General features: G+C 37.7%; 1 protein-coding gene across 3 annotated transcripts in view; it reads right to left on the reverse strand.

Annotated features, from left to right (window-relative positions):
• TFDP2 (transcription factor Dp-2 (E2F dimerization partner 2)) overlaps nt 1–15,906 on the reverse strand; it is a 189,169-nt gene that overhangs the window by 9,822 nt on the left and 163,441 nt on the right. For 2 of the 3 annotated variants that reach the window (XM_006869852.1, XM_006869853.1), the window contains 4 exons: nt 15,313–15,456; nt 11,952–12,020; nt 4,032–4,183; nt 1,374–1,540 (listed from right to left, as the gene is read on the reverse strand). In XM_006869852.1, the coding sequence (XP_006869914.1) occupies nt 1,374–1,540; nt 4,032–4,183; nt 11,952–12,020; nt 15,313–15,456 (532 nt within the window). Of the gene's footprint in view, nt 1–1,373; nt 1,541–4,031; nt 4,184–11,951; nt 12,021–15,312; nt 15,460–15,906 lie in introns of all 3 variants that reach the window. The other variant, XM_006869851.1, reaches the window with a different exon arrangement.

Raw genomic sequence — 15,906 nt, forward strand, 5'->3', positions numbered from 1 at the left:
GTCCACCCGATCCGCCATCTTGTTTGTTCCCTCTTGAATTATAGTTTTGAAGAATATTAAAAGTACCATGGACTGCCAGAAGAATGAACAAATCTATCTTGAAAGAAGTACAGCCAGAATGCTCCTTAGAAGCCAGAAAGGCAGATTTTGTCTCTCATACTTCAGACATGTTATCAGGAGGGACTAGACTCTCTGGAAGAATATCATGCTTGGAAATGTGGAGGATCAGCTGAAAAGACAAAGACCCTCGTCCCCCCCAAAGAGATGAACTGACACAACAGCAATGGGCCCAAGTGTAACAACAATTGTGAGGACGGCGCAGGACTGGGCAGTGTTTAGTTCTGTTGTGCACAGGGTCACTACGAGCCAGAACTGGCCTGACAGCACCTAAAAACAGCAACATAGTACAGAGAAAAATTCTGAACTGAAGATATAAATTTGAGAGTTTGGCACTTGATTATATTTCAAGCCATGTAGCTACACAGACAAGAACACCTTGTGACTAAGTATAAAAAGAGAAGAGACCCAAGGCCTGAATCTTCAGGTATGCAAGCAATTAGAGGTAGGGGACTTGAGATACATCCAGTAAAAGAAACAAGCAAGGATCATCAAATAAGGTAGGTGGGAAACCAGGAGCACCAGACAGCAAATAGAGAAAGTTTCAGGAAGAATCAATCAGTTGTGTGAAACACCCCTGAAAATATTATGGGTTAAAAATCAACGATCAGATTTAACATGGGACGTACTAAGTCTCTTGACAAGTGTAGTTTTCATACAATGGTGGGAATGAAAGTTGTATTGGGGAAGAGTTTAAGAGAGAAGGAACAGGTAGGTACTTTACAGAAGAAAGAAAACAAATGATCAATAAACGTTAGTGATTACGAAGGTGTTTATTAAAGCTATAATGACAGGTAACTGCTATTTGATAGTGAGATCAAGATACTTCAATGGAGTTTTGCCTCCTCAGCAAATAATGTTGGGAAAGCTAGAGAGTCGCATAATTCTACCTTACACCATGCAAAAAAAGAAAAGTCAACTCAAAATGGAACAAATACAGTTTAAGAGCTAAATTGATAAAACTCTTACAGATGAATATAAGTGTAAATCTTTATGAACTTTGACCAGGCAATGGCTTTAGATAAGACACCTAAAACATAAGTAGCAATAGAAACAATAGCTAAATGGGACTCCAACAAAATAAAAAACTTCTGTGCTTAAAACATAATGTAGTTATTGGTGTTCAAAGTCTCCATTTGTTGATATAAGCAAAGTTTTTTTTTTTTTTAAAAAAACACCGTTTTCCTTTAGAGAGGTTTCAATAAGTTAGAATTTATTTAGTTAGTCAGAGGCAGTTTGTAGAAGCACTCAGTTACCTGTGATGTAACCTTCCAGAGCCTTTGGCACGAGTGATTTAGCAAGTTTCAGGTCCTCCAGGGAGCATGTGCCAGACTCCAGACCAAATGACATCCCCATCCGCTTCAATACTTCTATGTCATCGTGGATCTCAAAGGTGTTGTCAAAATTAAAAAGATATTCAAACCTGCAGCAGGAAACAAAGTTAGTATGGGGGCCTGAATAGTTTTGTACCTTGTATGTTTGATAACAGAATGAGGGCCTTGTTTTGGGTACAGAACTGTTACAGATTGTGACAGGTCAGAGCAGTAAGAACCATCTGCTGTGTTCGGGGGGAAGACATCTTAAGCAAACCACTCTCCCAATTAAAACAACTGTTCTATGACAGGCAACAGGAGCCCATCAACTTTAGCACTCTTTAAGCTGTTACAAACAAGAGATTGGCATTTTGTCTGGCAAAGATCTTTCATTGTTCTAAATCTAATACTTTTCAAAGTTATCTGTAGCTTCGTCATGAAAGACAAAGCATTAAAATTTCCTTCCTTTCTAGTTTAATACATGATATCCCTACTATGAGTTGGCCTACTGGATGCTTACTTCATTTTCATGAATCAAGTGTTAGCTTCCACATATAAACAGCAATAAACAATAAATAGTAAGACTTCCTTTGAGGCATAATTACTCAATCATCAAATCCTGTCTTCAGACCAATGTACAAAATCTGAATGCACGACTATCCAGCACAACTTATCAATGAAGAGGTAAGTACAGGTAGATACCTGGTGCAGCTGGTGAGCTTGGACTCTTGGGTCCTGAGGCACCTGCCCTCAGAGGTCTCAGCCCCGCAGAAACAGAGTTCAGAAGAATATGTCAGGACAATGTTATTATGTAACTCACTGTATTAAAATCATGTGTGGGGAAAACCAGTTGATTCTGACACAGTAAAATTACCCCATAGGGTTTCCTAGGCTGTCATCTTCACTAGATCAGACAGCCAGATCTTTTCTCCCTCGGAGCTGCTGGTGTGTTAGAACTACCAACCTTTTGAGTGTTTAAACACTGTGTCACCAGGGTGCCTTATGTTAGGCCAGAGAAAAATTATAATTAAAGCAAAATGCCATATTTAAATTATGTGAATCATGCAAATTTGAATAAAGTATATTTTAAAAAATGAAACAAACAAAATATCTTAAGTAGATGGTTCCAGGCTCATGTAAAAAGTGGATGTATTTGTATCTTTAATCCTCATTTAATCCACCAACAGGACTGACAGACAGGGAGACAGGCCTAGCCTTGAGCTTCTACAAGTTGCTCAAAGACTCTTTCCTTCTACTTGGGGAAGTTCTGGCATCAATAATCACCCAGGGGACAGATCTCAGCCTGGATGGATAGAGTCCATCATTCCCTGAGATCAACAGTCCTCAGACTCTAATACCAGCCTTTTTCCATTTAAAAAGCCAGACTAGCCTAAGGAAAGAACTGAATAATTTCCTCACAGAACAAGAGACTATATACAGAAAGTTATTAGAATAGATTTTTCTTTTTTTCCTGAAAATATTGTTAATTCTCTAGAATTCTCAGGGGTTCTTTTTTCTGCTAATGTTACCATTAGCTTAGACACAGTTGCTTATGAAGAATTTGCAAGTGTGTGAATAATGCCATTGGACTGGGTTCTTTATGAATTTATAAATTTACTCATAAAGCTGCAAAGTTAACATAATTATTTTTATGGAGGAAGGCACGAGGTCTCAGAGAGGTTAAGGAACTCTCACGAGCTGGAGGAAAGACTGAAATTCTGGGTCTGCTGTCTCTACTATTGCTCCTTGTATCTGTTGATTCCATTATCAATTAATTTTGATATTTCCTGCTCATGGTTGTTCTTTGTGTGTGTGCATGTGTCTACTTTATTTAACTGATCCAGAATTTCTGTAGGACATAACATGGACGGGGAACCAGTGCTGGCCTCCCTGGGACAGTCCAGGTGTATGCCTGCTGTCCCCTCTAATTGTCAATGCTTTCAAAAGTATCCTAATTTGGATGATAAATTATATGCTAACATTTGCCTGGAGTCAGTCCTTTAACAGGCACTATTCTACCGATCTTCCACAAAGCTGGGATGAGAGGCAGGCCCTTGTCATTTTCGGGAAAACGGAGCTCTGGAGAGGTTAAGTGGGGAGCCACAATCCTCAGTTGGGTCTGTTGTCCTCTGCATTCCACAGCCCTAACTCATGATACCGGAAAGCTGTGGGTTGCAGCCTGAAGACCATTGACCTAAACTGTTTTTATGCAGAGTAAAGTATATGACAAGTTAATTTTATAGTTTGAAAAGCAGTATTTCTCACTTGTAGTGATGAAAGTGACCATCAATCTTATTTAACATAGATTACAGAAAAACTGCCTGGTATTTTCATGTCTACCCATTCATTCATAAACAAGAACACTCAACTACAGAACTAAGAGCTCACTCCACTACTTGCCCAGATGGCCTGGGAGTGGGCACCACTCTGTGTACACCAGAGCAGCGCAGGGCCTAGTTTGAGAGGGTGTCTCGAAGGCCCATGGATGTCAGCCCTGGTGTATGGGAAATAGTGTGGAGTATAGACCCTTTTTCAGTTTGTAAGTGACAGGAATATGTTCAAGTTGGCCAGACCTGCAACCTTCCCTAATTTTCTACTCACTTGTCACTGGAGATGCTGCAGTCTATGATGGTTTTCCTGCTTGTATTGATGATTATAAATGGCAGTTGAATGGTGGAGTTCAGAGCTGGAGGGCCCTGGTTCTGCTGTTCATTTTGCCGATTCCTTTGCACCAAGTTTTTGAAAGCTATTTGCTGCAATAACCAATGAGAAAAATACGGTTACTTATTGTGAATGAGTCAGAATTTAAACTAATTATCGACACATTTAAAACAATACCATTAAAGAGGTATCCCTCCTGTATGATAAATTAATTTTAAAAATGAAATATTTAAGAAAAATGAGAACAACCTAACTCTAATCTCTTATTCCCCACCCCCCCCCAAAAAAAAAATTTTAACGGTACATAGTACCACCCTAATGTAAACAGTGGGGTCTATCATTTCCAAAGAAATAGGATCTCCCAAATCTGGCAGACAGCCTAGAAGTGGACACCCAAGGCTGCTCTTAGGGTGACACAGCAGAAGGGACATTGTGGCGACATTTAACATTTATTGAACACAGACTCTTGAGAGCTCACTGTCAAATACACCTTTTGGATTGTCTAAGCCAACTTTTTATGACAGTTTTGAATCCAGCGTGTGCTGGGCTGAATGGTATCTCCTAAAATTCTATCGTTTCCCAAAACCCCTGTAGGGTGATAGGGTCATTTCATAATGGAGTTGGGTGGGTCCTAATCCAATAGGATTGATGTACTTATAAGAGACACAAAGACACTCACAGAATGTAGACAGTTATATAAAGACATAGGCATAGTGGGAGAGATGCTGCCATAAACCAAGGAATGCCTTCCAGAAACTGGAGAGGCAAGCAAGAATTCTCCTCAAGGGGCTTTGGAGAAGAGTTTGGTTCTGACAATACCTTGATTTCAGACTTCTGGCTTCCAGAACTGTGACTGCTGAGTTGGTTCCGACTCACAGCGACCCTGTGTAGGGTTTCCGAGGAGAACTGGTGAGTTAGAAACACTGACCTTGTGGTTCAAATGGACCTTATGGTTGAGTACTTTTCCTACAGTGCCACACCAAGATTTATAAACCATCTGAAGAACAGATTCGATGCATTAGACACAAATGACCAAAGACCATCAAGAACATTATACATAAAGAAGATCACTAAAAAGACAGGGGGGAAAAAAAACAATCGACCAAACTGGATGTCAGAAGAGACTCTTAAAACTTGCTCTTGAGCGTAGACAAGCTGAAACAAATAGCAGACATGAAGAATTTAGTAAAACAGCTGAACAGAAATTTCAATGGGAAGCTCAAACAAGTAAGGACAACTATTACAACAGTGAAATGCGCAAAGATCTAGAGATAGAAAACCAAAAGGGAAGAGCGTGCTCAGCATTTCTCAAGCTGAAAGAACTAAAGAACAAATTCAAGTCTTATGTAGTAATATTGAAAGATTCTATTAAGAAAATATTGAATAATGCTGTCAATACCAAAAGAAGATAGAAGGAATACATAGAGTCCATGTCCCAAAAATAATTGGTTGATGTTCAGTCATTTCAAGAGGTACATGTTCAAGAACCAATGGTACTGAAGGACGAAGTCCAAGTAGCACTGAAGGTATTTTGGATGGGGGAGGGAGAGAGGCTCCAGAAATTGATGAAAGGCAAACTGAAATGTTTCAACCAACTGATGCATCACTAGAGATGCTCACTGGTCTATGTCCAGAAATTTGGAAGACAGTTATCTGGCCAATGAATTGGAAAATATCCCTATTTTTGACCATTCCAAAAGAAAGGTGACCCAATGGAATGCAGAAATCATTGAACAATATCATCATTATCACATGCAAGTAAAATGTTGCTGAAGACAATTAAAATATGATTGCAGTATATTAACAGGAAGTTGGCAGAAATTCAAGCAAGACTCAGAAGAGGACGTAGAATGAAATATCATTGTTGATGTCAGATGAATTGATGTCAGAAAAATGTTTACTTGTACTTTATTGACTATGCAAAGTCATTCAACTATGGAGATCAGAACAAACTATGAGTGTTAAATTGTGTTTGTGAGGAAACTGTACATAGACCAAGAGGCAGTCATTAGAACAGAACAAGGGAACAGTTAACGGCTTAAAATCAGGAAAGGTGTATGCCAAGGTTGTATCCTTTCAGCATACTTATTCAATCTGTATGCCGAACAAATAATCTGAGAAACTTGATTATATAAAGAACATGACACTGGGATTAGAGGAAGATCCATTAACAACTTGTGATATGCAGATGACACAACCATGCTTGCTAAAAGTGAAGAGGACTTAAAGTATTTACTGATGAAGATCAAAGACTACAGCTTTCAGTATGGCTTGCACCTCAATGTAAAGAAAAAATCTTCACCAATGGACCAATAAATAACATCATGATAAATGGAGAAAAGATTGAAGCAGTCAAAGACTTCAATTTGTTTGGATCCACAATCATTGCTCCTGGAAGTAGCAGTCAATAAAGTAAACAACTTAATGCACTAGGCCAACATGCTACAAGATCTTTAAGGCGTTCAAGATCAAAGATACCAGTTTGAGGACGAATGTGTGCCTGACCCAAGTCAAGGTATTTTCAATAGTGTCATATGCATGTGAATCATGGTGTTAATATCGAAAGTTCCACAGACTGCCAGAAGAACAAACAAATTTGTCTTGGACCTAGTGCGCCAGATTGCTCCTTAGAAGCAAGGATGCTGAGACTTCGTCTCTTCATACTTTGATCATAATTGTCAGGTGGGACCAGAGACAATGTTAGGAAAAGCAGAGCATCAGCAAAAAAGAGGAAACCCCCAACAAGATGGATTGTCACAGTGACAGCAAAGAGACCAAACAAAACAATTGTGAGGATGGTGCAGGAATGGGCAGGGTTTCATTCTGTTGTGCACAGAGTCGTTATGAATCGGCATCGACTCAGCAGCAATGGGATCTCCCTAGAAAGTGATTATTTACTCATTTAAAATGCACAAAGCAGAAGGGATACCAATTTACTAGAGCCCAACAGTGTGTCCAAATATCAGTTTCTTATTTTAAATCATAATTCTTTGTGTTTTTTTTTGTCCTGTAGCTAAATAATTAAGGCTATTTATATTCATTGTTCACTTAATAATGAGGGAAAAATAAACTGGAAAAGTAGGAACTGAAAAAAATAATTAAATGCTTTAAGATTTCTGCCCAATTTATCTTTCTTTTAGCTAAAGTAAGCATCTTGGGAGCTGCTTCCATCCTTTGTGGCCAGAGTGCCCTGAGAGGGCCTTAGTACGTGGGGAACATGAGCAGTGCTAAGTAACAGTCCTTACTTATAAGTCATTCTTCAATATTATAAACACTTAATAGCATACAAGATTTTTCAGGTGAAGGCAGCAGTAAAAATATGTCATTCTCACAGTAAAAAGAAAAATCATTCCCCATTTATTTTGAATGCATATCTGTACTTCTTGACCTTTGATGATTTTCTACAACCTTTTGCTCTTTTCCAAGCTCATTAACATCTATTTCAAAAACAGAACAGCTTCAGATGTGTTCAGCCATTCACTTTGCTATGTATTAGCAGTTCTGGAGGACTGGTAGCACAGTGACTAAGCACTTAGCTTCTGACAGGCTGGCAGTTCAAACCCAACCAGTTGTTCCATGGGACAAAAAACATGGCAATCTGCTTCCATAAAGATTACAGCTAGGAAACCCTGTGGAGCAGTTCTATTTTCTCCTTCAGGGTTATTATCAGTTGGAATTGGCTCGATGGCACACAGAAACAACAAAAGAGAAGCTGTAGGTGCTAAAGAAGACTATGTTTGCAACTATAGTTTTTGAGTTCATGTTAATGTTTAGAGAGATCTGCTTCTATAGATATTGACAGGTTTCTTCTGGGTTGAAATCTTAATAAATATTTGGCTTGAGGAACAGCAAAGGAAAAGGAATTCAGGACTCAGAAAAACAGAATTGCAATGTTCATTGTATAAAGAGTTGTTGTTATGTGCCATGGAGTCGGTTGTGACTCATAGCGACCCTGAACAGGGTTTCTGAGGCTGTTAATCTTTACGGGAGCAGAAAGCCTCATCTTTCTCCTGCGGAACAGCTGGTAGTTTCAAACTGCTGCCCTTGCGATTTGCAGCCCAATTCGTAACCACTACGCTACCAGAGCTGCTTGTATAAAGAGTAGAGAATACAAATAAGCAGAGAAAAATATTCAACTTCTTTGCGCTAGGTATCTACAGATAAGAAAGTCCTACATATTTAAGGATGATCTTGTCCAGTACTATTCTTTCTGATAAACAGATGTACAAGAGACAAAGTTTTAAAATGATAAATGGGAAAAAGACAAAAACCCCCCAGGTGGTGAGGCAATCTCAGGCATTACTGAAGATAACTGTGTAAGAACAGGGACATCTGAGGCAGCAGAGAGAAGATGGCAGCATAAGAGTTAGAGGTAGGCCAGGCATCTAAGAACAGAGTTCCATTGGAGAAGCAAAGGAATAAACTGTCAGCCTTCAACTTCTTTTAGAAGCTGCAGAACGTGTTCATAAGTTCTCCAAAAACAAAACTGTATTTGAAAAGCAATATGAAAAAACAAAAACAAAAAACCACATACAATACTTCAGGTAGGTTCTATAACACTCGGTGTGAAAATCAGACAGAACATGGTAAGAAAGAAATGGCCTAATTGGGGTCATCTCTGGGACTTCCTGTGTTTGAAAAGTCGCTGCTTTATCTGGGGCTACTCCTGTGACCCATTTCATTTCCTACTTCCTCTTCTCAGATCATTCATGGTTCTCTGCAAGGGCTAAACTGTCTTCCCTTGCCTCTGACTTACACACAAAACTGATAAAAAGATAAATTTAAGCATCTAGAAAGTAAAAAGCAAACAAATCTGGAAAATTTGTGAGTACTTACCATTAGACAAAGTAAGTATTGAAGAAAAAAATGGATACAATATTTGGTCATTTATTACTATATTTTTGTTCTTAATTGTGTTTTTGATGATAGTTTACAGTGTGAATTAGATTCCCCTTTAACAGTTTCTATCTAAATTATTCTGAGCCAGATTTGACAATTTTGACACTGTGTCAGCATTCTTGTTATTTCCATTTCAATTGATCTAACTTCTCTTCCCCTCCCCTGCCTTTTCATCTTTGCCTTCAGTCTCATACATGAGTAAAGCACTTTCAAAATGTTCACGGAAAAATACATATTGTGAAAAAAAAATACCAACAACAAAACAACTATACATAGATTTCAATCTTTTTTTTGTACCAAAATAAACTTGCACTGATTTGTTATAACATGTCCAAACAGGATCTAGTTTGAGGCACTAAGAAGGACAAGACATCAGCTTGAAAAGAGGCCCTATTAGAGCAACATCAATTCTGCTGAAATTGAATAACAACAATCATCACATTTATTAGGAAGCTTGAATGAAAGAGTGGTGAACGCACTGATGCTTTATGAAAAGTTTATGGTAACAATCCCCAAAGAAATCAGCAGTTTACAAATGGGTAACTCACTTTAAGAAGGGACAAGAGAATGTTGGCAGTGCAGCCTGCAGCAGCACTACTCACAGAAATTTTTGAGGTAACAATTAAGTCTGTTCATGCCCTAATTGAAGAGGACAACTGATTAACAGCAGAAAAACACCCAACACCATACACTGCTCAACTGCTATTGCTTACACAATCCTGACTAAAAAATAAGAATTGAAACAAACGTTCAGCTCAATGGGCACTAAAGCTACTGCACCTACATCAGCCACAGATGAGAGCAGAGCTTTCAAAAGAAATTTTAAACAAATGGGATCAAGATCCTGAAACATTTCTTGGAAGAACTGTTAACAGGGATGAAATATGGTTTTATCAATATGATTCTGAAGCCCAAGTACAATCAAAGCAGTGGTTACCAAGAGGTGCAAGTGGTCCAGTCAAAGCAAAAGTGCACTGATTAAAAAAAAAAAAAGTGCACTGCTCAAGAGCAAAGGTCATGACAACAATTTTGGGGGATGTTCAAGGCATTCTGCTTATTAACTTTCCAGAGGACCAAATAGCAATGACATCTATTTCTTCAGACAGTGTTTTGAGAAAAGCTAGCCAAACTTTCAGTAGAAAATCACCCAGAAAAACTTCACCAGAGTCCTTTTTACCACAACATTCCTGCTCATTCCTCTCATTTAAAAACGGCAATTTGGGGGGCGTTTTTATGGGCAATCTATCTTATAGTTCTGATTTGGCTCCTTCTTTCTCCCTTTTGTTGGTTAATCGTAAAAAATCTTTTAAAGGTGCCCATTTTTCTTCCATTAATAATGTAAGAAAAGACTGCACTGACTCGGTTCTATCCCCAGGACCCTCAGTTCTTTAGGGTTACTAAATGGCTAGTATCATTGCTTACAAAAGTGCCTCAAACTTAAAGAGAACAAAGTGCCTGGTGCTTATGCTGAGATATATCTTTACTTTTTAATTAGGTTTTTCCATGAACTTTTTTGTAGTTCCCTTTGAGTTCACTGTTTTAAGAGAGCAGCACATTACTCATGGACAATGCATTGTTTGACTCACAGAAATAGCTTCAGTTCCACATTCAAAGGTTATCTTAGAGCAACAGTGTCTAGGGGGTTCACTCACAGTTTCTATTGGTCTGGTAAATCTGGCATTTTTGAGGAATTTGAGTTTTGTTCTACATTTTTCTTTCATTCTACCTGGGACCTTTTGGTCCTTGGTCAGATGGTTCACTATTAGTAACTGGGCACCATCTAGTTCTTCTGGTCTCAGGTGAGAAAAGGCTGTGGTTTGTATGGATTTGTGTGGGTAACTAGGACTATGGATTAGTTTCTTCTTTGGTCTTTTGATTTTCTTCATTCTCTTTTTGCTTCATATGAAGAAACCAGAAGTTATATCTTAGATGGTTACTTTCAAACTTTTGAGATCTCAGATACTACTCGTCAAACTAGGATGTAGAACATTATCTTTGTGAACTATGCTATGCTAACTGACTAAATTGTCTCCCACGACTATGGACCTAAACTTTTTGACTCTGTAAACCAATCCAGTTTGAGTTGCTGTATATGTCTAGAAATACTATGTTTCTGAATAGTTAGAGCTCACCAAAATGAAACAGGACCTAGATTTGTTCAAATTAAACTGGATTTTTTAACTGGTTAGAAAATTTTTTTCACATAAAGACATATTGCTGAGAAAATCAGAAGCATAAAGGCCCTGGCCCATTTTATGTTTATCTGATTGAACTGAAAATGGCCCAATTGTACTGCTCAGAATGAATTTTTATACCAACTGCAATTACCAAAAATAGAAAGAAGAAAAAAAAAAGTGAGTCCAACTACCCTGTGATTTCACCTCACATGATTTTAGACAAGGGCTCTATTATAGTTTGAACAAGCATCCAAATTCTAGGCAGTGATCCAAAAAAAATTATAAATATAGGAAACTTTACTAAACTATAAAACTTATTTTTCTTATATGCATTTTAAGTTTTGGAATTTCTACAATGCTTATTGAATCATATTATGTCATTTTGGCATTTACAGATACTTTTCAAGGCACAGAAGTATAACAGGAGGATTTGATTACTCAGAGCACCTAAATTTTAAATGACTTTACTTTACTTGATATTTCAAATCAGAGCAAGAACAAACAATAAGATTCTTGACAGTTTATGATCAGAATAAGAATCAAGTGTTGGATGTCAGAAGTAGTCTATTGCATAATACAAGTTATACACATGGCAAATGTACTACGGCAGGGCTGGAATGAGGGCAGGAAAGAACCATCTGAAAGGCAGTGTGTGGAGGGCAATGTGCTCAAAGGCAGGAAGGCCATCAGAGGCACCACGAGCAGAAAGTACACTAACTAAAATACAAGTGGAGGAACAGAATATAGGTAGGGAAGGTGATGAAAAGCATCCCAGCATCTTTACCTGTAGGAGAAGTTCTTGTAGCTGAGCTCGCTTCTGCTTTATCCGTTCTATCCTTCTCTGCTTCTCTATCTTTAAAACACAGGTTACAAAACAACATTAGCAGATCCAAGGTATAAAGTACAGCTTGCTGTTCAGGTTCCAATTCTGAGGAAGCACGGAATTTCCTTAGCGTAACTAGGCCGTTTTAATAACCAATATGCAAAAAGGCAAATCACACCTTTGGTGGGATAAGGAAGCAGGCAAGGCAGAAGAACTGTGTCAACTGTCACCAGTAATGACATTCATCCATGTAATGAATCCCTGATGTGCAGTGCCTGCTGCTGCTGCTCACTGGCATTCTAACCACAGTAAAAGCTACTATTTGGTGCACATTTACTCTACGTACCAGAAAGCAGCACTTAACGCACATTATCTTAATTCATCTTCACAAAAACCACAGAAGATAAGGACTATTGTTATCCATTTGACACGTTAAGAAAATAGAGGCTTAGAGGGGTTAAGCAACTGCTCAAATTCACACAGCTACTGAGTGACAGTGCCAGGATGTGAAACTAATCCATCTGGTTCCAGAGACCCTGTTATTGATGATTTCTCTATAGTACCCCTCCAAGAATGATGTCTTCTTTTAGGGTTTAACTAATTCTTAAACAAGCAGAGCTGCTAATACAGATATCCCACATATTCAACATGTAATTTTCACTTATACTAAGAAAGAGGCTGTGGGATGAACTTCATAGCCCTAAAACAATGCCATTTTCCTCGTCTTCCCTAGAAAACATACAATAGTCTGAATTTCCTTGCAGAGGTACTCCTCTTTGTCTCTTTAAGGCAGATTATCAATGACATCAAGTAAGACTTTTTCCTTGTTTATTCCACCAGATTAGTTTTAACTTGCGTCCCTTGTCCTCTCATCTGTGCTAGGTGTTTCCTTTCAATATTCCTCTAACTATCACCACACTTCACTGTAACATCTTTGTGGTCTTCTAAACTTGCAAAGCTCATGTAGGAATTTCCTCTTGCATCTGAAGCTCTGATAGGCCAAAAATGCACTGTTGTTGTTGTTGCTGTTAGGTGCCATGGAGTCAGCTCCAACTCAGTACAACACAAAAAAACACTACTAGGTCCTGTGGCATCCTTGCAATCATTGGTACACTTGCGCTCATTACTACCAGAAGCCTTATGAATCGTTCTCAGGCCTTACCTGCCTTTCACCCCACACATCCAAACCAGGCCAACTTATACTGATTCCACCTCTTACACACCTCTCCAACCTCACTGGCCTGCCTTATTCCAGGCCATCACCAGACCTCACTATTGTTGTTGTTGTTAAGTGCCGTTGAGTCGGTTCCGACCCATAGCGACCCTGTACAGGGTTTCCGAGGGTGTAAATCTTTACGGGAGTAGAAAGCCTCATCTTTCTCCCGCGGAGCGGCTGGTAGTTTCGAACTACTGACCTTAAGGTTCGCAGCCCAATTTGTAACCACTACGCTACCAGAGCTCCAGACCTCACTATAAGGGTTTTTTTCCCTCTCTAATCTCCCTTGGACCATTTCCCTCCCCATCTTCCTGTTTAACTTTTAACCTATTAGTAAAATGATTCTTTAAAACACATCCTATCCCTCCAGCCTCCTGCTTTATAATTCATCAACTGTTGTTGTTGATCAATAACTTTCCATTGATTGAAATCTGTCCCTTTTTCACTATGTGTGTACACTGGCCACACTCAGCTATGGACTCCTGCTTCTTGCCCATGCTCTCTCAGGCCTAGGCCTTCCCTACCCTCATCCACTTGGCAACTCACACCTCCTTCCTCATAACTGAGTTCAGGGGTTATTTCCTTGGAAAACTTCCTCCTTTACCTCCTTTTCCAGAGAATCAATGAATACTTTTTACACAGAGATGATTACATTTTTTTTTGCAACTTTTTTTACATTCTCCTCTCCCCAACTACAATGACAATTCCTTAGGCCCACAGATTGCAGTCGTCTTCAACTTTTGATCAGTGTCTGGTTTGTCCCCCAATCTACAAGCATAATAATACTAAATAAGTTCTGATGTATAGGAGGAAAAAGCAACTGGGAAAAAACATGAAAGCAACCTTAATTATCTTAAAATGCTCAGCTTTATCATCGCCATGATAAGAAAATTATCTCAAAACAATTTACAAATTTTATGTTAGGGCACATGCTTATATAGCTTTTTCTACAATGCTTAATTAAAGTTAACAGTAAAAAATTTTTATACATATCATCTCAAAATTCATGTATAATTAGCATTCTATCCACTGTGAGAGATGCAAACCCTATTGTCAATGATTGTGGAGTTAAAAGCTTCGACTAGCACAGTATTTACAAGAGTGTATACTCAATGTACAAAAACAAAATGGTGAACTCAATCCATTATTTAAAAATCTATACAGCTTTTCATCAAATACCATTTCTATTACATGAGTCAACAAATTTCTTTTTTGTAACTTGCTCAGAATTATGCTTGAGTAAAATAGAGACCTTCTCTTAAAGCCAGTGAAAACAAATCCTAAATGATATTCATTCATGCCAGGTTTCTAAGGAAATATTATATTTAGAAGACTAAGGATAAAACAGAAAAACCTCTATTCCTTTAAAAGTTCAAAAGGAATTCTTCCTACTTTTTGAATTGACATTAAAACCTCATCATTTTCCACAGCAAACAGACATGAAATTAACATAGGATAGATTACATGATCTATTTCCAAGGATGTTTTCTCTCTGAAGAACTGTAGAAGCAACTTCACTGTAAGTAGGACATTTTTTATAGTCTAAGCTTTTCTCAAGAATTATGGGTTCTTTAAATTATTCTGTGATTAAAAATATGAATTTATCATAACAAATTTCAAAATATTTCTAATTAGTAAAAACAGTTCATGAAAAGCTGATTTAAAATATTCTTAACATTTTTCATTTACCTTTTATGAACAGTCTCTTTACTTTCTTCATTTGTTTTACAAGAGAAAAGGTCACTGTTTTAATACTTGGAAACTGAGTATCCATTGTTTGGTGTGATATAATATTACTGATTTAATAATAATGTTAAAAATAAAAAGGCCTAGATTTTAGTTCTGGATTTTCTACTATCTGATCTAAAGCATAACTTTGGAAAAGTTATTTTACTTCACTGTCCCTCTGCTTCATCATTCAGAAAACAAACTGGTTATAGATTTAAAGCTCCTTCTATTTATAAAATTCCATATAGACTGTTTTAACAAATGACACAGTACACATGAACAAAGATTAGTTCATATCACATGGCTTCATTTCTAAATTTAAAAACCTCTGATGTAAAGTAACACCAACTGATATTTATCAGCAGAAGACTCGCTTACCTCCAGATTTTGACATTCCTGAGCAGAGTTTGTAGGCAGGCCAATCCACTTGATTTCTTTTTTTTCCTTTGAAATTATGTTCATTGCCATTAGCACATTTAAAGCATCATAAACTCTTCGCCTAATATTCTTCTGATCATAAGCCTGCTAAAAATTGTTTTTTATTGAGTCATAGATTTTAAGGGTTAAGATATTTGAATTAAATTTTCTTCTAAGTTTGTCAAATAGGCAAGATAATAACATGAGAAGGAACATACTCAAATTAAAAGAAAAATTAAATGGCAGTACTTTCTGTAAAGCATTACTACAGCCTCAAATATTAGAAATTCAAATACAGTGCCTACAAATGAATGAGTCTAGTGAAAAACAGAAACTGAAATATTTAACAATGAGTACATTGTTTCATTCTGCTGTGCATGGGGTCGCTATGAGTCGGTTCCGACTCGATGGCACCTGACAACAACAACAAAGGTTGTCTACTATATATCACCCAATCATATTTAATACAGCTATTACAAATATTTGTGAATAACAACATGAACATTTTTACGATAACATTTCTAATAAAGTGGGCAATAAACATAATCCCATGAT

The sequence above is a fragment of the Chrysochloris asiatica genome, unplaced genomic scaffold, assembly GCF_000296735.1.
Source record: "Chrysochloris asiatica unplaced genomic scaffold, ChrAsi1.0 scaffold00136, whole genome shotgun sequence".
Taxonomy (NCBI): domain Eukaryota; kingdom Metazoa; phylum Chordata; class Mammalia; order Afrosoricida; family Chrysochloridae; genus Chrysochloris; species Chrysochloris asiatica.